At 44.9% G+C, this 24,226-nt stretch overlaps 1 protein-coding gene across 1 annotated transcript in view; it reads left to right on the top strand.

Annotated features, from left to right (window-relative positions):
• Clcn4 (chloride voltage-gated channel 4) overlaps positions 1-24,226 on the top strand; it is a 65,089-nt gene that overhangs the window by 28,277 nt on the left and 12,586 nt on the right. The window contains exons 5-12 of the mRNA XM_074063899.1: positions 2,009-2,196; positions 4,829-4,951; positions 10,507-10,713; positions 10,823-10,903; positions 11,943-12,488; positions 15,237-15,423; positions 16,389-16,787; positions 22,921-23,137. Coding sequence (XP_073920000.1) covers positions 2,009-2,196; positions 4,829-4,951; positions 10,507-10,713; positions 10,823-10,903; positions 11,943-12,488; positions 15,237-15,423; positions 16,389-16,787; positions 22,921-23,137 — 1,948 coding nt within the window. The remainder of the gene's footprint in view (positions 1-2,008; positions 2,197-4,828; positions 4,952-10,506; positions 10,714-10,822; positions 10,904-11,942; positions 12,489-15,236; positions 15,424-16,388; positions 16,788-22,920; positions 23,138-24,226) is intronic.

The following is a 24,226-nucleotide window of genomic DNA, read 5'->3' as shown; positions in this document are numbered from 1 at the left end:
TCTGCCTAAGAGTGGAATTGTTTGGTCACATGGTAAACTCTGTGCTTAACTTTTGGAGGACCTGCCAGGCTGTTTTCCTGGACAGCTACACCATTGTCGGGTGCTCTATTTTCTCTCTAGCACTTATCACCTTTTAATGGAGCCCCTAATTTACTTACTTTGTCTGTTGTCTTCCTCCCTTTATGAGGTGCAATGGGTTTGCTAGTTCACTGCTGTGTTGCCAGTGTGGTGGAATAGTGACTGACATATAGTAAGCAGGTCCCTGCTAAATAACTCTCAAGTGAACAAATGCATCATAGTTTCTGATTTGGCCTTCACTTATATATTGCGCTCATTCATTCAACATGGAGCTATAGTTCCAACTGTGTACCTGACATGGATACAGCAGGGTAGATAGGGTTCAGATCCACTTTAGAGTAGATGCAAGGTCTAGATGCCTGGCCTGACTCCCACTGTGGTACAAAAACTAGACAACAAAACCTTCCCTCCACCACTTATAAGCTAGTGGAAATACAATCACCCGTGATGCACGGACACAGAGAAAGACATCTGTCTAGGCACTCAGAGAAGAATGTCAGAGGTATGGAGGTGAGGGAAGGACGGGCAGCCTCGCAGTACCTGGGAAGTGTACGTAGCCCAGGCTTAGGAGAGGTGAGGCTGCCGCGTTCCAGGAGCGTGGCGTGGGCGCTAGAAAAGGATGACGCTGGAGAGGCGGGTCTGGGGGCAGCTGTCAGGGACCCGAGGGGGATTTAGGCATCCTCCCAAGAACAATGGGAAGCCATGGCAGGGTATTGTGAAGGGGGCGGCAGGGATCGGATTGCATTTTTGAAAGCCTGTCTGACCACAGTGTGGAGAACCCATTGGATAGGGCAAGACTGGGGCAGGGAGACCCAAGAGGAGGCCCTGGCAGCAGCCCAGTCAGAAATCATTTCAGAGGGTAGCCTGAATGGCAGCAGAAGCCTGGGAAGTGGCACAATTCAAGAGGCATTTCAGAGACAGAGTTGCCCTGATGTGGGGATTGCCCGGAAAGGGGCTGCTTACCCAGGTTTCTAAATGGCACGACTCCTTGGATGGAGGGCTCTTCTCCCAGCTGAGAACAGAGCTGAGGCTGGGAGCGAGATCCTTGTCTTCAGCATTCAATGCCGGAAGAGAGAGGGAGCCAATGTGGGTGCTTTTGGTGGTGATGCAGAGCTGATACTGTAAGGAGGATCCAGGAAAAGTTTGAAAAATTAAGAAGCCTGAAAAACGCACCCTGACTTTATAACAGACTAGAATGGGTGATTTTGGAAAGAGACCCAAGTCAGCCTTTTGTAGCCCACTCAACTGCACATTCAATTTTTCTTATGTCTATAAATTTTTACGTATTGGTGGTACTGGGGTTTGAACTCAGAGCCTTGCGATTGCTAGGCAGGTGCTCTACCCCTTGAGCCACACCTCCAAACCTCTATCAGCATGTAAAATGAACTTTTTTTTTAACTTATAAAGACCCAAAGTCCCCATCCACATTTGTTAAAACCCAGAAACTTCTGACAAGTGAGGTTTTCCCAAGTTGGTACCCATTTGTTGGGAAAGTGCTACTCATTTAGGATGTGAGGCTGTCATAGTCCTTGTGTGTGTGTGAAAAACGTCACTATGGGTGTCCCAGTATCCCACCCCCACAACCACTGAGGGGGTTATGCTTTTCGTGGTGTGTATTCCCAAGTAAAAAATTTGGAAAGCAATGAATCTCAAAAGCCCCTCAGCAGGGGCTTCAGAAAAGACCATCTCCATGTCTTTCCTATCGTATTTAAGTCACTCAGCCCTTTGTATCTTCCATCAGGCTGGGCACTGCCTTACTTGCACCATAAAAGCTCAAGTGACTTTCAGGTGGAAAGAAGCAGCTTCCCATTTCAATGGCAGCCCTGTGGCATGCGTGTGCCCTGCTCTGGTGCCTGGGCCTTCGTGGCCACTACACGTGTTCTTGTGATGAAGGGTGACTCCTCTCAGTGGCTTGTGCTGCTTCTTCCAGGCACCTTGGCTGGAGTCATTGATCTTGCTGTTGACTGGATGACGGACCTGAAGGAGGGAGTCTGCCTGTCTGCGTTCTGGTACAGCCATGAGCAGTGCTGCTGGACATCCAATGAGACCACTTTTGAGGACAGGGACAAGTGTCCCTTGTGGCAGAAGTGGTCAGAACTGCTGGTGAATCAATCAGAGGTGGGTGTGTGTGCAGGGTCCTGGCTCGGAACCCCTGCCACCTGGCGATTCCTGGGCCTCTGTGCTTTTACCTTCAGGACCCTGGCCTCATCCTAGTGCTGCTTGCCTTTTAGTTCTGCTGCTGCCATCAACTTCACTTGGAAAAGCCTTCCTTCCCTACTGTTGGACCATGCATGGGCACAATGTACACATTTTAAGACACCTTGTGTTGGGCTTTTTCTTACTGATGGTAGTTTCTTGACCATGCTGAAGAAATGGCATTGATTTTTACACCTTCTAATAGAGGAGAAACGATGCTGTCTTTTTGTTTCAAATAACAGCTTCAGTGAGATAACTTTTCAGTTCATGTGATCCTTCCATGAAGTTCTGCGACTATTTTAGAACACTTCCATCACTCCCTCACTGGCATCCCCAGGCAACCATAAGTCTACTTTCTGTCTCTAGAGATTTGCCCCATTTACTTCACATAAATGTAATGATGCAATGCATGGACTTTGGTCACTTATCACAGTGTTCTCCAAGATCCTTCATGAATCCATGCGTCCTTTTCACCGCTAGATAATATCCATTGTATGAATAGGTCGTATTTTATTTATCCATTAATCAGTCGGTGAACATGGGTTGGTTGTACTTTTTGGCTATTTTGAATGATGTAACTATGAACATTAGTGTGCAAACGTTCTGTGGACATTAGTTTCATTCCTCTTGGGTGTACATGGAACTGTCTGGTCACATGGAAACTCTAGGATTAACCTTTTGAGGAACTGCCAGAACGTTTTCCAAAATGGCCACACCATTTTACATTCCCACAAGCAGTGTGGAAGGGCTCCAATTTGTCCACCTTCTTGCCAACACTTGTTAATATGTGCTTTTGATTGTAGCTATCCTAGAGAGTATGAGACAGCATCTCATTGTGGTTTCTGTTATTGTCTCCCATTGCATTTTATGGCTGCATTAGAGGGTGTTTCTAGACCCGTGAAGAGAATGTCTCGGGCACAGATCCAGTGCTTGACTTCATGGCAATCAGAGCTGCAGATCCTTATAAAAACCTCAGCTGAGGAAAGGGTTAACTTTTAACCAAGTTCAGTACTTACCACAATGACCGGGAGAGTCACTGACAGAGCAGAAGCCTAGGTGAGGGTAGCTAGGAGCCTGAGTTCCACCTTAGGAGAAGTGGGAGAACTGTTCCTCCAGAGCTGTACTCAGAGGATACCCATAGTTTATTTCTCCTTCTCTCCCCACTTTTTTGTTTTTTCTCACTCACTTACTTCAGCTGAAGATATTTGGAACGCACTTCACCATTTTGCTAAACCTCTCTCTCAGTGGAATTGAACATTTATTCCTTCACATCTCAGAAGTAGACAGGGATCTTGAAATCTCACACATTTGCAGTGCTTTCCATTACTTCCAAAAAGAAAGTCTCTCTGTGGGTTGAGGGGAATGGGCCAGCAGGATTGGCTGGGTGCCATCTTTTCTTTCTTCTCTCCTATTTGCAATATGTGTTTCAGGAGAAACATGGCCATCCATCTTTTCAACTGGTTTTAAGCTTTCTACTTTGATTTAAAGAATTACTGTTTGAAAGAGTGAGAAGTTATTTTTAGCCTTGAAAAAAGTACATATTGAAGGGGGTGAAAGTATTCCCCCATCCGATTGCTTCCCATATAGGGTGTGAATATATGTGTTTACAGTGCAGCCTCCAGGAACATGTCTTTACATTTAATAGGCACACTTGTGGTCGTGGCAATGACCATGGCCTGGCCTGAAGGTACTCTCTCTTTCATTTCCTCCTCACTTGAGTAATCCAGATGGTGAGAAGAAGTTGAGGACTAGAGAAAGGAAGTCGCCACCCAGTAGATAGGTGCTTGACCCAAAAGACCCCAGACTATGTGTTTGTTTCAGAAAATGTTCTCCACACATCAGACACTTTGGAGTACATGGTGCAGTGAATTCTTCTGAAGGAGACAATCAAGCTGTCCCTCTAATGGTGCTTCTCAAATGTTAGTGCCCTGGAATCTCCTGGAGGGCTTGTTAAACTCATGGGGCATGCCCTTACCCCAAGTGTGTGCCTTGGCAGCTCTGAAGTGGGACCAGTCATCTCTGTTTCTAACAAACTCCCAGGCGACGCTGATGCTGCTGGTCCACAGACCACACTTGGAGGAGCAGCGTTTCAAACACAGGTCTGCCCCTCACTCCCTGGCAGTGTGGTGCTTGCCGTGGTCCAGGCGCAGCCCTGATGAATGCTAAGAGGCCCGCCCACCGCAGACAAGACAAAACAAATCTTCCAGACTCGGAGGCAGAGTTTTCTGCGTCACACCTTTTATTTTCTCTAGTGCAAGTGGTGATTACAACCCAACATCTGTCCTGGTTTCCATTACTGCTGAGATCTCACCCCACGGAAGGTTCATGTAAACAGCTCCTGGAGGAACACCCGAAGCTGTTTATGGGTAGCGACTGTAGCAATAGCAACAGCCCACAAAGCCCTCACTGGCCCTTTTGTTTGTGCAGGACAGGGATGAACCTGCCCGATCCCATGGAAGCTTTGCTTTCCCGACAGGGAGGAGGGGTGGTTGGGTATGTCGTTCAGGTCTGCTATGCTTCATGTTTTCTTCCTTGTTTTGTGTCTGCTCTTTAGGGCGTCAGTGCCTACATTCTGAATTACCTGATGTACATCCTGTGGGCGCTACTGTTTGCTTTTCTGGCTGTCTCTCTGGTGCGAGTATTTGCGCCCTACGCCTGTGGCTCTGGTATACCAGAGGTGAGTTGTGGCTGAGTACCTTGGAACAAAGAAATAATGATAAGAATAGCAAATACTTCTGCAGTGCTGCTATGCTAAGCACAGAGCCAAGCCTCCGAGGTAGGGAAGTAAAGCACAGACAGGTATAGTCACTTGCCCAAGATCACCACGCTGGGAAGCTGTGAGTTGAACCTGGCAGTCTGACTTAAGGATTAGTACTCAGGATATCAGTCATTCTGCTGCCTCCCAGGTGATTAAGACTCTGTCTTTGTCATCCTGGCTTGGCTCTTAAAGCCTGTAGAAGCAGAGTTCATTCCCCACCCACAGAAATGTGGCATCGCAGTTACTCGTCAGCACATCTCTGATGTAATGTGAAAATAGACGACCGTGGAGGACTGTTGTTGAGAAACCTCACTGATGATCACTCTCCTTTGTCTCTTTGTGCTCTTCCGGTGACAAGGTAATAGCAATCTTTAAAAAAAAATTAATTCCACTTTCAGTGCACACACTGGGAATTTAGAGTTCTGGGAAGTCGTTTTCAGCACTTTCATGTAACCAGCACTTGAGGGAAATGACCTCACTGATCAAGGGGAATGTCTGAGACTGACCTTGAAACACAGAAGAGTCCATTGGGTAGAAAGATGGCAATTGAGCTCATTCCTGAAAAAGCCCACCCAACAAAAGTTTTAGCCAGAATCAAGGCTGGAAGTTCTTGTATTTTCACTCCCATCAGTTCAGTCCAGTTCTTCTTTGAGTTGTGCTTTGGCAATGCCCACAGGTAGATTGAACACAGAGTCGTGGGCCCAACTGTGGCATGGAGCTTGACCTTCTAGTGCCTTCCAACACCGATGCCAGGCCAGGCAGTTCACAGGAAGGGCTGTAGTTATTAGAAGATGGTCACAGGAAAAACACAGCATGATTTTACTTCAAGAGATATAGAAAAAACAGCCTTACTGTGTCTTACTGAATTTTTGGTGGTGGCTTTTTTTTTTTTAAACGTGTTGTTTCAGAAACCTGAAAACCAAACTGCATTACCATCCTTTTTCCTTGGTGTAGCCAGTTTTGCTGGAATGGGACATGTGCACTTTGAAAAACCACTATGCTATGCAAAGGGGCACGCTGAAAACCCCGGGGCTTATGGAGATGAGTGAGGGGCCACACTACTCAATTTCCTTGGTGACACAGGGGGAAAAGATGTAGCACAGTTTTACACATTAAATGGCTGAGACATATGCAAATACCACAATCCATATACACCACTTGTTGAGAAACCTTGACGTTTGCTTGTGGGAATGGGCACCAGAGGGCTGCAGCCTGAGTATTACTATGAAGGCGGGCAGGAGGCTGATCTGAAGTCAGCAGGAAGCTGTGGCAGCAGGTGTGGATAGCCACGGCACCCTAGCACATGTGTGTAACCTGGTTGGTGTTTGAGGCATGTGCAAATGTGCATTTTGTGTTTTTCTACATGACTCAGTTCTACTGGGTGTAGTTTTCTGTGTTCGCCATGTATTTCCCCCAGAGAAAATTGTGCATAAACAGACACAAAATGTTCATCACGCTTAAACTCATCCCTAATGTGTGAATAACATTGGGACCGATTTGCATGTTCAAAGCAAGCGTTACAGCAGAACTGACTGTATTTTGATACCCAAAGGCTGGACAATAAAGGACAGATCATTATTGGTGTCCCAGTGTATGGCCCCACTACCTACTAGTAGGCATTTTTGACTCATGCCTTTCCAAAAGAAGGAGATGGTCAGTGGGGAGCTTGTTGAAAATGTAAAGCAGTAATAAAAGACGTAATGTGTGTGCCCCCTCCCCCTCCAAGCAGCAGAGACTCAGGGCTCAGCTGGTGATCATATAGACAGACAGGAAGCTTGAGCATGAATTTGGTCTTTGAGGAGCTGCTTGGACTTTTCTTTTCTGAAGTGGACATCTTTATTGGTGATAGCTGAACTCAAAGGGAGTAAAATACTGAGTAGAGCATTTAAGTTTCTTATATGACAAAAGGACAAGGAACACCTTGACATGGATGAAACTCAAAAGTGTGCTGTCAAGCGAAGAGAGTTGTAGATGGATACATAAAGCATGATTTTACTCATGGGAAGTCCACCAGCAGTCCCAGTGAAGCAACATATGTGCTAACCCAAGCAAGCAAGGCAGAGAAATGATTGGAAGTGGTGCAGGGAAGGAGGGAGGTTCTACTGGGGAAGCAAACACAAAGCTTCCAAAGGTACTCACCCTTGTTTTATTGACATGCTTTTAACCACACAGAAGTATGCAATAGAATCACTTCTCTATTTATAAAAGCATTCGTGACAAACTTTTAAAGCATCAGAAACTAATAGAGGTTTTATAATTACATTTGGCTACTAAGACTCAGTAGCAGTATCAGCGTTTTCACTGTTAGTGTAGTAGAGCTGGAACTCCTTCTCCTGGGATGCAGAACCTACCCCGGTTCCTGGAGGAAACAGCAGAGTAAAAAGCCAATGTAAATAAGTAGGTTGTGAATAAAAAAGAGGCTCTTCCCAGTCAAAACCCAGCTCAGTATAAACCAGCTTCAACTCGGACGTTGAGCAGTGCTCCCTCATGTTAGCAAAGATACTAGCTGAGCTATTTAGAAAATCTATTTATCATTGCTAAAAGTACTCTTCTGTAATCTGTTGTATGTCACGTAATATAAGAATGGACTTTGAGTACAATGTACATAGGCACATTTTAAAATTTTTTGACAATGCTGGGGATGGGATCCAGGGCCTCCCACATGTCAGGCAAGTGCTCTACCACTGAGCTACATCCCTAGCCCAAGGTACATTTTAAAAATTTCTCAGCCTCCCTAGCATTTCCTTCCAAAATATTTTGATTACTTGGAATGAAAATTCCTTTGGAAATACTTTAAAATGCAAATTTAGAAATTTTTTCTGTGTAATGAATGCATTGCATAAATTGTATGAATCCCATTCACAAGGGAACACTCCTGGTTTCTTTAATTTGGGAGTTGAGAGAGAACCAGGCAAGTGTGCGCCTCTTTCCACTTCTTTCTTCTTCATCAGCAGAACCACTATCAACCATATAAGAAGTCACACCCTCTCAGAACTTATTAGGCATTGACGTTTCTGTTTCTGTTCCCAGAAAACACAAACACTCATACAAATATTAATCAGTCACACTGGGTTCTGGTTTTAAGAGTAACACCACTCAATCACAAATCCACCACAATGCATCTTGTTAAAACCCTGCTTTCTTCAGTCTCTGTGAGTTCAAATTAACACACGCAATTGGATTTTGGCATCTACTGGGAATGAATTCGGCTTCCTATTCCTAATTCAGTCATGACAATTTTATAAAATCATTTTAGAGAATTGCAAAATACCTATTATATTGTTCAATTTACCACATGTCATGACTGGCAAAGGCTCAGGTAATTTAGATGCTTGTAATTTTCCAAATGGTAATACGCTTTTAAACTGTACCCTGGGGTCCAAACCCACATTAACTAACTGACAAAAAATTATAGATAATTTTATTCAAGGCAACACAAAAGGGCAGGATTATGGCAGGCATAATAAAATATCCCTTAAATAAAGGGATCTGAGATCCCCAGAGCACAGAATCAATTAGACCAACAACCACTAGTCAAAGACTAGTTTAACCACTGCTAGTTTGTCTGGCATTAGTTAAAGGCTAGCTCAAGAAATACTGAATACAGTCAGGAGACCTCATGTGCTGTATAAAAAGAGGCTTCCTGGAGCTTTTCGGGGAACACGCACATGTGCACACACACACGCACATACACACATCCCACACATACACTTTCTTGGGTGCTCTCTCTCTTCCCCTCACCCTCTTTTTCTCCTTCAAGTGTAAAAAGGATCTCTATTAATAATTCCTGAGATGAAAACTGGCTTGACCAGAGCCCTTCTCAAATCACCAAAGTTGACAAGATGGAGCTAGTGAAAGAACAAAGAGTGTTTTGGGGCTGTCCCTTAAATATTGAGAAATTAAATTTGTGCTACTCTTTCATGAGTGGAACATTTAGAATCACCTGGAGAGCCTATAAAACTCCTTATACCTTGGATGCATCTCAGACCAATTACATGAAATCTCTGTGGGGAGTGCCAGTCTTCCATACTGTGTTTTCTGACACTTGATACCATGATTCTTATGAGCACCAAGGTTGAGAAAGAATGAAGTAGCTATTTGAGAACTTGCAAGGAGGCATTTTGAAGTTATGTAAATTACATTGACAAGAGATGACATTGCTCTGTTACATAGTACACAATGGGAAAACAGACATTGAGAATTTCATTGACTCAGTGTCTAATTTATTATAAGTTGCTAGCTCAGCAGTAAACACTCCATTTTAGCCAATTATGGGACAGGTTAGAGGTAGAAAAGTTATTTAGCCATTGGTGATGCCTCTCTCTTCAAAAGAAAGCTAAGATTGGAATCTAGTTGAATTCCAGATGTGCTAGGCAATAACTCAAGTGCACTTGTAGGAAGAAAGCCACTATTTGGCATTTACAAAATGGAGCAAGTCTGAAAATGGAGCAAGAAAATTCCCCCTGTAGTCAAAGTCCTTTTCAATGCAAGAGGTAAGATTTGATGGAAGAGAAGGGTCATTGTGGATTCAAACACAGTATTAGAATGTTGACTACCTTAATTTTCCAACATTGTACTAAGAATATTTTCAAATGTACAGAAAAGTTGAAAGATTTGGACAACAAATTGCACACTGTTCTTAGCATAATAAACATCTCTTATCTTCTTGCTCCATCCTACCTGGAAGACATGAGTCATCCCTTTATCTAGCGTGTCCATGCTGTATACGCTGCCCCCTTGTTAGTCATTTTGTAGGTGTATTGGTTGTCAGGTTGACTGCTATGGCATTGTAGTGCTTGTGTTCAAGAAACCCTTATTTTACTTAATAATGCCCCAAAGTACAAGAGTGGTGACAGTGGCAGTTTGCATATGTCAAAGAGAAGCCATAAAGTGCTTCTTTTAAGTGAAAAGGTGAAAGTTTTTGACTTCTGGAAAGAAGAACCATCGTATGTTGAGGTTGCTAAGATCTCTCTCCTTTCCATGAAATTATGAAGGAGAAAGCATTTCACGCTACTTTTGCTGTCACGCTTCAAACTGCAGAAGTTATGGCCACAGTACACAGTAACTGCTCAGTTCAGATGGAAAAGGCATTACATTTATGGGTGGATGACATGAACAGAAAACATGTTCTGATTGTTATGTTTGATCTATTTTATTGACAGTTTTTGTGATTAAGCTCATAATCTTTATCATAGGTATGGATGCATAGGAAAAAAACAGTGTGTAGTATATGTAAGGTTTGGTACCATCTCAGGCTGCAGACATCCACTGAAGGTCTTGGAATGTATTGCCATGGGTAAAGGGAACTATTGTAACACACACTTCTCTTGGTATAGAATTATAGCTAAATCACAAACTGAAATAACCTTCCTTCCATGTGATTTAGTGTCTCTAGCTCACAGGAATACTAGCCGTTTTCCTAGCCATGGACGGCAGTGGTTCATTTCCCCTTGCTTTCCAATCTGCTGTTTCAGATAAAGACCATTTTGAGTGGCTTCATCATCAGAGGCTACTTGGGGAAATGGACCCTGCTCATCAAGACAGTCACCCTGGTGCTGGTCGTGTCCTCCGGCCTGAGCCTTGGAAAGGAAGGGCCACTGGTCCATGTGGCTTGTTGCTGTGGCAACTTCTTCAGCAGCCTTTTCTCTAAGTACAGCAAGAATGAGGGCAAGAGGCGCGAGGTGAGCCCACTCAGCCACTGCCTGCAGAGGAGGTTTCTACTCCGAGCTTGTTCCCTGTCCCACCTGTGCGGAGGGCCCGGGAGCCTACTTATAACCCCTTGCCTTGTAGGTGCTTTCGGCTGCAGCTGCTGCTGGAGTCTCCGTGGCCTTTGGTGCTCCCATCGGGGGTGTGCTGTTCAGTCTAGAGGAGGTGAGAAGGCCAGCGGGGCATGCATGGTTTTAAGTTGGCAGAGCAGTGAGCTCTCATCTCCTGCCCTTTGAGAATTAGATTCACAGAGGTATTGAATGAGGTTCCTGCAGTTAATTAAGAAGCCACAGTTCCTTCTGTTACATACACAAATATTCCTTTACAAATTGCCCAAGTAATTTTCTGGGAAGATGTACAGTATCCTCATCTAATTTGGTTTTGAAACCTGAATGGATCATACCATAAGTTGGCAAATGTTTTCTGAAAAGAGCTAGATAGTAAGTATTTTAGGCTTCAAGGGCCACACAATTTCTGCTACATCTGTCCAATGAACTCTGCAGAAAAACAGCCAGCTAGTACATTCAGAGTGGGTGTGGCATGTGCCCCATTTCCCCTATGGAATCCAAAATTTAAATTTCATGTAATTCTCAGGCGTCACAAACTGTTTTTCTTTTGAAGGAATATTTTGTGTCATGAGTAGTTTTTTTTTCTTTTCCAACAATTTAAAACTGTTAATAACAATTCCTAGCTCATGTGACATACAGATATTCTCTGGACCAAAGCTGCCTTGTGGGCTAGGGTCATCAGCCCTTTACCTGTTCTATTGTCTAGAGAATCAAATCCAGAGGTCTGTTTGCTTTTAGGAGAACCTCTGCGCTATGAACAGTATCATGAATAAATATTTTCATTTTTTTCCTCTTTTTTATGCTGGGGATTGAACCCAGGGCCTTGAGCGTACTAAGCATAGGCTCTACCACTGACATACACTTCCAGCCCTTTACTTCTCTTAAAAATGTAGTTCAAACCCACATTGACCGGTATCCATTTCACTTTTTTGACATCGATCCCTTTAAGTATCTTTGTTGGTGTGTTTTGGTCACAAGTAAACCTAGCCTGATGAAGTGAGTGTGGTCGACTCACTTTATAGCAGTCTGATTGTGTATTTTATGGCAAGCAACAGCAGGTGGCTGCAAACCCAAGGGGAACACTCTGAGCAGCTCTTTCTCTGTCCACTCTCTGATTCTCTCCTTGTTCGTCCCAGGTCAGTTACTACTTTCCCTTGAAGACCTTGTGGAGGTCATTTTTCGCAGCCCTTGTGGCAGCCTTCACTCTGAGATCCATCAACCCCTTTGGGAATAGCCGCCTGGTTCTCTTCTACGTGGAGTACCATACGCCCTGGTACATGGCTGAACTCTTCCCTTTCATCCTGCTTGGCGTCTTTGGGGGCTTGTGGGGAACTCTCTTTACCCGCTGCAACATCGCCTGGTGCAGGAGGCGCAAAACTACCAGGCTGGGGAAGTACCCGGTGCTGGAGGTCATCGTGGTGACAGCCATCACTGCCATCGTTGCCTACCCCAACCCCTACACACGCCAGAGCACCAGTGAGCTCATTTCTGAGCTGTTCAATGACTGTGGGGCCCTTGAGTCCTCCCAGCTATGTGACTACATCAACGACCCCAACATGACTCGGCCTGTGGATGACATTCCAGACCGGCCAGCTGGGGTTGGGGTTTACACGGCTATGTGGCAGCTGGCCCTGGCATTGATCTTCAAAATCGTCATTACCATATTTACCTTTGGCATGAAGGTAAGTGAAGGGGAAGAGAGGGAAGGCATGGCTTTCTGGGGACAGCATACTGTTCTCCAGAATAAAATTGTGCTTTGAAGGGAAGGGGAACTGACCTTTCTTGAATGTTCTTATGTACTTGACATTCTTTGAATCATCAGGAAACAATTCTCTTAATAAGCAACAAGCCAATGAGGTAGACATTTTAATCTCATTTTCCTATTAAGATTGCTAAAGCTCAGAGGCCACAGGTGGCTTGGTAAGACCCTCAGTTTATGGGAGACAGAACTAGGCTCCAAAGCCAGTTTATCACCTGCCCAGACCAGGTGGTAAGCACAGGTTTACCTGCCCGCTGGGTGATGACAGGTGGTAGGTGGATAAAGCCCAGGTTTGGCTCCATTTGGATCAGTAAATATGCCTTGAGCATCGACTGTATCCTGGGCACCGTGCAGTGTCTGAGGGACACCACCCAACACAGAATGCTGTCCTTGAAGAGCACATGGCTCTGGGAGAGACCCATGCAAAGCCAGCATTTGGATTCTGTGTGGGGAGCGCCCCGCACACCAAGCCAGTGCATGAAGCTCAGAATGAGCACAGCCCTGACCTGGATGTGGCTGGGACCATGGCAGAGGCTCACACTCATCCTCTCTTCAGGGTTCCTCCATGCTGTAGCATGTGTCAAGGCTTTGATCCTGGTTTTGGTGTAATAGCATTTTTCATTCCATGGATATTCCACATTTTGTTTATCCACTCATCCTTTGATGGACATTTGGGTTGTTTCTACCTTTTAGTTATTGTGACTCGTACCATTATTGCTTATTTTCGTTGGCAGTACTAGAGTTTGAATTCAGGGCTTTGTGCTTGTTTAGGCAGGCACTCTACCAGTTGAGCCAAACCTCCACCCCCATTGTTGCTTTTTTTTTAAAAGCTTATTAGAATATATCATTCATACAGAGGTGCACAGCTTTTTTAAATTTCACAAAATACACATGCGTGTAACTAGCACCCAGGACTGGAAGCAGAGCACTTCCCCAGCCCTCTGTTCTGTTCCATTTCTATTATTTTTAGTGCAGTATTTCTATGAATTGTCTCTTTGTAAAAGGTCTAAGAAATGGTAGGTTCTTTTTTTTTTTTTCCTGGTGGTTTTGGAGGTAGGGTCTTGCTTTCTGCCCAGGGCAGCCTGAACTATATCTTCCTATTTTATGCTTCTCGCCTTTGCTGAGATACCAGTTACACAGCACACCCTACCAAGCCCAGCTTTCTTTCTGTTGAGATGGGGTCTCGCAAACTTTTTTGCCTGGGCTGGCCTGGAACCATGAACCCCTCTGATCTCAGCCTCCCTCGTAGCTTGGGATGACAGGCACCTGCCACTGCACCCAGCTGTTGCTTGAGATGGGGGTCTCATGAACTTTTTGCCTGGGCTGGCCTCCAACATCTACGCCCCCATCTAGCCTCCCAAGTAGCTAAGATTTGAGGTGTGAGCCACCAGGGCCCAGCAGAAATGGTGGGCTGTTAAAGCACAATTGGAACTTGTGCCTTAAGAACAAGGATGGTGGACTTCATTAAACAGCTGACTGCCTCTGATCCAGAGATTTATTTTCATGTCCAAGGAAGACTTTTGGTGCTTGCTGGGAGAAGTGTACTTGGGAGTTACAGGGGAGGAAATGACCGTATAATAAGGGAAATTCAGAAAGAAACAATTTACTAAGGAATGTCCTAAACTGTAGAACTCATATGTGAAGATCCAAACTTCCCTTCAGTTGGGTAAAAGAAATGCTTGCAGCCAGGCATTATGGTGCATGCCTGTAATCTTAGTACTCAGGAAGGAGATAGGAGAATCATGACTTCAACACCCGCCTAGGCGCCATAGAGAGACCCCATCTCAAAAAAAGAAGAAGAAGAAGAGAGAGAGAGAGAGAGAGAGAGCTGCTTCTATCCTTAGATCATGGACCCCCCTGGCATGGCAGAAATGCAGCTGCTGCTTGGCATGCATAAGCATGTGGAATCTCAAAGAACACAGGGAGTCAGACATGTTCTGTAACACATGTATGGTCACCAGATAACCCCAAATGTATTTTCATTCAACTAAGAAAACTCGCTGCTACTGAAGTCTCTTAGTTACGTGGTCTGTTTATTTGATGCCCTTAACCTAACTAGAAAATATTCAGAGTACTTCTCATTATGAAGGGGGAGCTTTTCCTTCTCTCTCTCTCTCTCTCTGACAGGTGTCAAGCCACCATCCTTTAAAGAGGGCAGTAAGCTCTTGAAAAGCTTTTCGGAAGATCAGGGCTGCTGCACAGATGTGCTCTGCTTCTTTTTTTTTTTTTTTTTACCTGGGAGCAGTTTCAGGCCCTTCTTTTGCATTTTCATGCTGTGACTTGCATTTAGTTTTCAAAGCCAGTCTAAATGACACAGCAAGGGAGTGAGAAAGCGGTGAGTCTCAGGAGATGGGCGCTTGCTTTGAATGCTACTTGCAGTGGGCTTTATCGTTCTTTAATCCACAGCAGACAAACTGGCCAGCTTTTCAAAGAGAGGAAACAAAAGTGTCAAATTGCATTCTCTCCAAGTCACAGTACACTCCAGTGACTAAGCAGGTCAAATCACTTGTCCCACCTTTTCCCCACTGACCTGTTGTAAAAAGTTGTGCCTCTTCTGAAGACTGAAGGCAAATGCTATCTTGTAGAGAGGGGACCTCCATTTTCTGGGGGCTGGAAGGTATGAACTTGGCTTCCTTATCTCAGCCTGCTTTTCTGTCTGTGCTCCTTTAAGATTCCCTCTGGCCTCTTCATCCCTAGTATGGCTGTAGGAGCCATGGCAGGCAGGATGGTAGGAATTGGTGTGGAGCAGCTGGCTTACCATCACCACGACTGGATCATCTTCAGGAATTGGTGCAGACCTGGAGCAGACTGTGTGACGCCAGGACTTTATGCAATGGTGGGAGCTGCAGCCTGCTTAGGTACATCCACATGTGGGGACGGGATGGGATGGGGGCATGCTGATCTGGCTTAGAGGACCAGCAAGAAGGAAGACCTTTGTCTTCACTCAGGATAAGATAGTTGCAGTGTGGTAACAAGTAATCTACATCTCAGTAGCTTAGCACTTATAGTGAACTTAGATCTTGTTCGCTATATAAATATAACATATATATGTATAGATACATAATATATATATATATATGAAACATGAGGTAGCAAAAGACTGTTCTCCATTTGGTCATTCAGGGCCCCAGGCTATACCACCTGGGTAATACTTCTCAACCAGGGTGATTCAGCCTCCTTGGGACACTTGGCAATAATGATGTCTGGCAGGATGCTTGGTGATGTCTGAAGACAGTTTTGGGGTGTTGCTTGTGTGTAATGAGTAGAGGTCAAGGGTGCTGCTAAACTCGCTATAGTGCATAGGACAGTCCTGATAAAGAATAACCCAGCCCTGGGTGTCCTTAGTGTGACGTCATGAAAACATGGCTTAAGTTTATTACATTAGGAGTAAGTTTGGATTCTCTTTGACTGCAAGAGGATGCAAAGCTGGGTGCCTCTCCAATCTAATCCCTAAGAGTCGCTTAAATTTTGCAGCTTGTGGACTGCTTGTGTAGTTAGAAGCCTTCATGGCCCATGTCAGATCCACTCACTAAAAAGCTAGGCTTGTGGTCTGGGTGATTAACCCAGGGTCTCCTATAGGAGCAGAGCCCCCAGTCAGGCACCTCACAGTTCCTGAGTTCAGACTGAGTTTAATGGAGCCCAAGCATGGGCAGCATATGTGAAGGACTACTTGGAACAGGAGAACTGAGTCTTCATTATCCAAGGAGAACCTAGCCTGGATTGAACCACATTTCTGGGCTATAAGCCTGTCAGTTTCCACAAGTTGTGCTCTCATGAGGATTTGGGGTGAGTTTTGGAATACCACTCCCCTCTTCCATTGCAGGTGGAGTGACCAGGATGACAGTGTCACTGGTGGTCATCATGTTTGAATTAACGGGAGGTCTGGAGTACATCGTGCCCCTGATGGCAGCAGCCGTGACCAGCAAGTGGGTGGCTGATGCCTTTGGGAAAGAAGGCATCTATGAGGCCCACATTCACCTAAACGGGTACCCGTTTCTCGATGTGAAGGATGAGTTCACCCACCGCACCCTGGCCACTGATGTGATGCGGCCCCGACGGGGAGAGCTGCCACTGTCGGTCCTTACCCAGGACAGCATGACCGTGGAGGACGTGGAGACACTCATCAAAGAAACGGACTACAATGGGTTCCCTGTGGTGGTCTCCAGAGACTCTGAGCGCCTCATTGGGTTCGCACAGAGGAGGGAGCTGATCCTAGCAATAAGTAAGTAAGGGCAAGGAAGCTCACCTTTCACTAAGACACACATAGGAGCCTGTGGACCCCTAGGGTTGTCACAGGGATTCAAGGGAATGTTCATTATGCCAGGAGCTCTCAAGCTTTAATGCAGATCTGTCACCTGGGAGCTGGTTAAAATGCAGATTCGGATCCAATAGGCCTGGTTGGGGCCCAAAAACTGCATTCCTCCTGAGCTCTTCCTTCACATTGATGCTCCTTGTCCCCAAGTCATACTGTGAGGAACAAAGGTATAAATCCCCAGCTCAGGACAGACAACCACACGTGCAGGCAGCCACTGGGCAGCACTGTTACCAGAGGGCACACTACTGCTCTGTTTTTCTGGAGCTGTTGGATGATCTGAGAAGGAAGGGGTGGTGTGAGAGGTCGGAGATGCCCCTGCGGAACTGGTCTCAGAGATGGAGTTTCAACCCACTTAGGTGGTGAGTTCTCTGCCCTCATACCACACTCGCCTCTGCACAACTCTGCTTCACTGTGTGACCTCAAGTCCCATTCTGCCATAGAGGCCCATATGGATTAATGAGCAGCATGGCCTGAAATCAATTCCATGTAATTATTTCAGTTTGAATAGCTGCCCTGGGCCAGGCTGTTGAGTTGAAATAGGAGAGAAGAGGGTGATGCTGAGGTGGGGTGTCCCAAGACAGGTAGTTCAGAGAGGTCAGCCTGTGACCCCATCAGTGTAGAGACAGTTGCAGTGGAAGGGGAGTTGGATGGAGGTAGAAGGATTCCAAAGGCCAGAGGCCTGGGTGAGAGTCATGGGAAGCCCCAGGCAAGGAGAAGCACTGAGCTTCAGAGAGTCCTGTGGACCTCAGGATACTGCAGGGGCAGGGACCAGTGTAGCCCATCCCCCCCCCCCAGCAAACACCACTATTCAGCATTCTTGCCCTTGATCTGTGCAACACCCCCGAATCACGTGGTAGACTGGGGCCCATGGCACAGTTCACATGTGCATGTGACAATGTCACTCCACTATATGTTCCAGACTGTTCCTGTAACACACCATAGGATTTCCTTTCATTGGTACGGCTGTCCATTGTCCCACTATGAACACATCTTCACCTTCCTGTTTCTAAGGCACTTGCCTTCCATTTCTACCACCTCTCGCCCATGCTAAATAGCTTTAAAAATAACTTTAACGTATCTTCCTCAAAGGCTTTACAAAAATTAGTTTAGGTAATCTGTACCCTCTAATTTTCATGTTTAGCTCCTCCAAGCAAAGATTGATTCTGCCTCTTAGATACCATGGCAAGTTTGTGCTTGAGTGCTTGGTGATAGTTCTGTTTATTATAGGTCCTGTCTTGGAACAGGTAGGTGCCTTTAAGGTAAATATTGCCTTACAAATAATGAGAGTTTTAAAAAGTTGTTTAAGTAGGGCTGGGTTTGTTTTAAAATAACATAATCAGCAGCCTTTAAAAATTTATTCAGTCCCTAAAATATTTTAAGCAAAGGCTGAAATTTAGAATCTACTGTAATAAATGTCACCAAATCCATTACCTATTGTGTAGCTCCAGGCACACCTGCTAAGAGATAGCTTACTAATTTTGCTGAAATCCATTACTGTAATCAAGTGGGAAGCAGTAATTGACATCAACTAGATGGGGAAGAAATTTAAGCTTCGCAAGCAAGCACTCTCTCAGAAGCTACGTTTGGAATGTCTGAAGAGGCACCACGCGGTGTAAATCATACCTCTGTGCTTTCAGTCCAGCCGATAATGGAGGAGAAGCTGCTATTTAGATGGTTTGTGAAAAGGTGAGGCATGTTTCACTGCAAGGAATCAGACAAGCTGTTTTCCTGATCTGTGGAAATTGAAGACACACTGTATTCTGGTGGCGAAATTCATGGCCTGTATTTGAGGAATTACACACCCTTGTATGAATATAGAAATATAACATTAAGCATTTAGCCAAAAGCTGTCCCATGCCAGGTTCACTTTTAGGGGAATTGGAAGCAAAGATTATCATGGGATGCAGATCCAGGATGATTATAAGATAAGAATGGTAAATGAGGCAAATAAGGATTTTTCTTACATGTCATGTTTAAGATTGCAGCAGCTTGCTCACATGGAACTGAAAATGTTTTGTTATTTTCAATCCATCTCTGGAATGCTGAGCACAGCCCATTGTCTGTGTTACAGAGTGATGTTTGCACCACCTGGCAAAGCGGTCCTCTTTACAATGACGGATTTGGATCCTTGTCCAAATTCCTGGTAACTGGGCGTTTACCTCTTGTTACTCTTTGCACATACGAGGGTCTTTCTGTACTCAGCAGGACTCCGGCTCTTCTAGTGTTGACTCTTGCAAATTAAACAAGTAAGGGTTCACTCAGTGGGAAGCCGCAAAGATGATTAAAGGAATGGAAAGTTAGAGTTATGGGGAAGAGTTAAGGGAACTCAATTTTCTCATCTGCTGGATGATTCTCCAGCATGTGGAAGATGCTAACTTGCAGAAAGAGATCTTTGACCAGGCCTGAACCAGAATATAAGTGTCGGATCTGTCTAATGGGCTGCTTGGGAGGGCTGTTAATTATTGAAATAGGTCATGGAGAACAGTGGTATCACCTACTTCTGTCTGCTGAGGATGTTAAAATGTATGGAGATATGTATATACAGAAGGACTTCTCCTGCATGCCTTAGTAGATAATGACTTATAAAATAATCTGCTTTTTCTTCTATATGGTCTTTACTTTTTAAATCGTATCTTTTCAACCACTGTAGTGGTTGATTCCAAATTTGCATTTTAAACTGTCATTAATTATAACTGTCTTATGGAAGCAGTTTCAATGCACAGGATGGTAGAGTTTTCCCTCCTCTAAATGATTATTGTAAAATAGAGGTCCTTGCCTCAGTACCACTGATGTTTGGAGCTGTTGTGTGCATTGTAGGGTGTTGAACCACATCCCTGGTCTCTCCTCATTAGCCCATTAGTAGCACTGGCCTTTTCCAGTTGTGACAACCAAAAATGTCTCCAAACATTGCCAGATGTCCTCTGAGGGTGGGGACAGAATTGCTTCCAGTTGAGAATCATTGCTCTAAAGTCACTCAGTAGCTTACTGGATGTGGGATTATTTCCAATCTTTTAAAATTCCTTGATCTATTGTAGTGTGTGAGAATCATCTCACCAACACTTTATTAATTACCTTTGTTGAATTTGGCATTATTGTTGCTAGAAAGTGGAATGTCAAGTTGAATAACCTTAGCAGGTGCTCATGAAATATACATAATTGTTCAGGAGTTGTGTCCGTTGAGACTAGATCTAATGTAATTTATGATAAGCCCTCTATATAAAAATATATTTATTTATTTATTTTTGAGGCAGAGTCTATCTGTGTAGCTCAGGCTGGTCTCAAACTCATGATCCTCCTGCCTCAGTCTCTTGAGTACTGGAATTACAGGTATGTGCCACCATGCCTGGCTCATTAAAAACATTTTAAAAAACAGTTTAACTGCTTGAACTTTCAAAACATAAAATGAAGTGGATTATATTTTTAAAAGTAAAAATGATATGCAGATAGAATTTTGGAAAAATCAGAAGCAAATGGAAAAATTGAAAAAGATACCCTCTTTCTCACCACTGTAGAAGACCATGGTTAATATTCAGGCATTTTTTTCCTTCTTGTTTGGTGAGACTGGGGTTTGAACTCAGGGCTTCACGCTTGCAAAGCAGGCACTCTACCACTTGAGCTACCCCTCCAGCCCTCAGTGCATTTTCTTAATGTCTTTTGTTTTGGATCTTTAAAAATATGTGTTTGAGGCTGTATTATTATTATTATTATTATTATTTCTTTTCCAACATGGGCTCCCAGGAATTGTTGGGGACTACACTTCTGTTCTCTTGTAGCACATATTCATCTCTGGGTGAAGAGTTGGTTTATCATTTGATACAGGAACTATTTCTTGAATGTCCACCATGTGTAGATACTCTCCTCGGTGCTGGAGTCTAGGGATGTCACTATACAGCATTTGTCCCCTGTGAACTGACGTGTTATGGTTTTGTTGCAGGCATTTTGGTGAGCGATGAAGATTTCTGGTTCAACGTAGGGTAGCTGGTTCACTCCAGTAGAGACTTGCAAAGAACTCTCTTCTGGTTTGTGTTGTTGTTGTTGTTTTCCCATTCATTAGCTTTTGGCCAGTACATAGTGCCTCCACATCCAAAGTTTGAAGCCTTAATATAAGAGTTTATAATACTTCCCAAAGTGGCCTAGTAAAGCCTTTCTGAGGAGAGCAGCGGCTGCCACCTGGAGCAGCAAGGAGCACAGATCAGATCTCCAGTGCTGACCTCGGCCTATGTTGCAATCCTTGCTTGGCATTGAAGAGCTCCCAGGCTTCCCTTCCTAATGCCTCCTCTGTGAAATAGGTTGTGTCCTACATGACGGCAGAACTAGATACACTGACCTGTAGTGGACCGACTCATCCATTCATGCATGTGGCAAATGTCTGGTTTGGGTCTACTGTGTGCTAGGCACCGTCTTGGCACTGATGAACAAGAGGTTATTGAGTGAGTAACAGTTAGAATCAGGGCTTCTAACTCAATCAGTAGATTCAGAGAAAATACGAGCTTATTTATTTCAGCAACTGGGTGGATGATTCACTAAGTTGTATTTGCTTTTCTAAGGGCTTTGGAAAATCCATGTGATCAGTTCTTGATAGGGGTTTATGGCTTGATCTAATCCTGATGTTCAATCTGCGTGTTAAAATAGATGGAAATCCTGTTATGTGGGACTTTAAGAGGATCAGTTGGTCTATGAGAGTGAGCAAGTAGTACGTGCTGACTGTTGCCTCCTGCCTTAGTGCTTAAGAACAGAGCCATCTTGGTTCAGGAGAGAAGCACACAGTGTATAAATGGCTGAATGTGTCATGCAGGATCTAGATGCATTTGAAAACATGTTGAGCACCAGCGTTGTCTGGTATTTGTGGTTGAATCATATCCCATTTGATGTAACTAGATTTAACGTGACCCATATAATGTGCAGGCATTTGCCCAGCAGGCCCTCTGTTCCTCTTTTCAACAGAGACCCCTTTTCAGAGTCAGCGTGACCCCAAATGCTGCCAGTTTTCCATTAGAGTGCTCGATTGCACTAAATGGCTTTAGAGGAGGCAGTTAGAATTTTATTTTTGAAAGAACAATATAGGTGAATAGTTGTCTTTGAGAAGGCAAGAGCTGTATTATAGAAACCAGGATTCATTTTAAGGCAGGCCCTGCTGTACATTTTTCCTAACCTTTTCCCATGAACCAAAAGAAAGATTAAAATTCCAACAGAAGGAAAATTGCCTTGGAGAAATATCTTGAGACGGATGGATTTATTTCATGTGTGACTTAAAATAGCCTGGGTTTCTAGCACTGCAGTAAGCTGTATTTCTAATGAGTTCCTGTTACCCTACTTTTATTCAGCTTCACGTGGCCTTGCCTACAGACAGAAATAGACTAATTGCTACCATAACAGTTTTACTATCTTTCTTTAAGAAATCGACGAAATGGCCCATTTTTAAGAGAGGAGATCCAAGGAGTGGGGGGATGCAGCTTTTCTGGGGTTGTTTCTTTAGTCCCAAGGGTCATATTTGGGATTGAGCTGCATTTCTGGGCTGTGAGCCTGGGTTGGTCTTATTGGTTCCTTATTCCTCTTAGGATTCATAATGCCAATTAAGCCAGTTGTAAGTTTGTTTGTAAAAAAAGAAAGAAAGAAAGAAAGAAAACAATGTATTAATGTCCCTGGGCGGTTAAATGAGGTTTCTTGTCAGGCAAACTTCAGCCCACGATGAGGTGAAGGAGTGTTCATAAAGCAAGGATGGAGGGTCCTGGGTGGCTTGGGGTGCTCTGGGGGTCCAAAGGGAAGCAGTGAATATCCCCAAAGGAGCCATGTTGGTCAGGCCATCTCGCAAGACATTGGCAACAAATGGTCTGGTCTCAGCAGGGGGCCCCTCACCAGCATTTGTTTAAGAGAGATGCCAGTTTCACAGATGTTTGGCTGAAGCCCTCATGATGAATGTGTCATTTGCCCTCTGAACCCCTTTTCTGTCGGATTCTAGGATGCTGGGGGGGATACGGAGAGCAGCTCAGTGAGGGGTTTTGTGTGGCTCATTGTTCCTGCTTACCCACCCCCACTGTAGAGAATGCCCGGCAGAGGCAGGAGGGCACTGTGAGCAGTTCCATCCTGTACTTCACGGAGGAGCCCCCTGAGCTTCCGGCCAACAGTCCACACCCGCTGAAGCTGCGGCGCATTCTGAACCTGAGCCCTTTCACGGTCACTGACCACACCCCCATGGAGACGGTGGTGGACATCTTCCGCAAACTGGGGCTTCGCCAGTGCCTGGTGACACGGAGCGGGTGAGTAACTGCATCAGTGTGAACAGAATGTGTGCTGCGGCCAGACTTGGGAGGAAAAGGTGATGATGAAGGCACGCGTCTGCCCTTAAGGAGCTCTCGGGGCACTGGGGCAGGCCATGAAGACAGGTGAGGCCAGTGAGCGAGCTGTATATATCCAGAACCAAGCAGGCAGGGGACCTTGAAACTTCAAGCAGGGGTGTGGGGCCAGTGCAGCCTGGGAAGGCCAGGGAAGCTTCCAGGTTACACGACTGTCTGGGCTCAGCCTGAAGGTTGAGTCAAAGGGGAGGAGCCTGAGGAGAAGGGCTTGGTGTTGCCTTTTCTACTTCCACAGGACACTTAGATTAGGGAAGAAGGTACAGCCAGTTCTGCTATAATATGACATATATGCCCCTCAAAATCACAGTCCTACGCAGAAATGAGCAATGAAATCACAGGACTTATGGGAAAAATGGGGTTAGGCATGCAATACTCAACAACCTCATCTGTGATACAGTGAAACAAAGGGATGGGAACCTAATAAAATGGTAATTTTACATTACGTCGTAAAGTGACGATAACCTTGTCACTTTACCTGAGAAAGGCATGAAATTGGCCATGGACGTCTATATGGCTACAGCTCATGAGTTACTGCACAGGGATGGAAGGAAGGGAATTTGAAATTGGAGGGGAAGCTGTCACAGCAGGCTGAATGGATGTTGGCTCTTAACAAGGCGCTAATGGAGGCAGCACTTGGGTGGGTGAGAGGTGTGTGCATGCGTATTTTGTGTTTTCCCATGCTGCTGGGTGCAGCTGGGCACAATATTCTGTGCTCTCCTTTGCTGGGGATGGAATCACTGTTAGGAAAACGCCGCACACCGCACATAAAGGAGGCTCACGAGAGTTATCTCATGTCCAAAAGTTTAATAAGCAGGCTGGCTGGCGGAGAGAAAATGGCGCAGCGGCTTCTCTCGGCCCGTCTGATCTTAAGTAGCATTTGGGAGAAAGCAAGGGCAAGAGATGGTCTTTGATCTGTAAAGGAAGAGGCCAGCTGCAGGAGCAAGGTCTAGGGGCAGGCAAAGGGAGGTGGCGGGAGATAGGGACAGTGAGCTT

The sequence above is a fragment of the Castor canadensis genome, chromosome X (assembly GCF_047511655.1).
Source record: "Castor canadensis chromosome X, mCasCan1.hap1v2, whole genome shotgun sequence".
NCBI lineage: Eukaryota > Metazoa > Chordata > Mammalia > Rodentia > Castoridae > Castor > Castor canadensis.
Note: the sequence above shows the minus strand (reverse complement) of the source record. Positions and strands in the feature narration are given on the sequence as shown.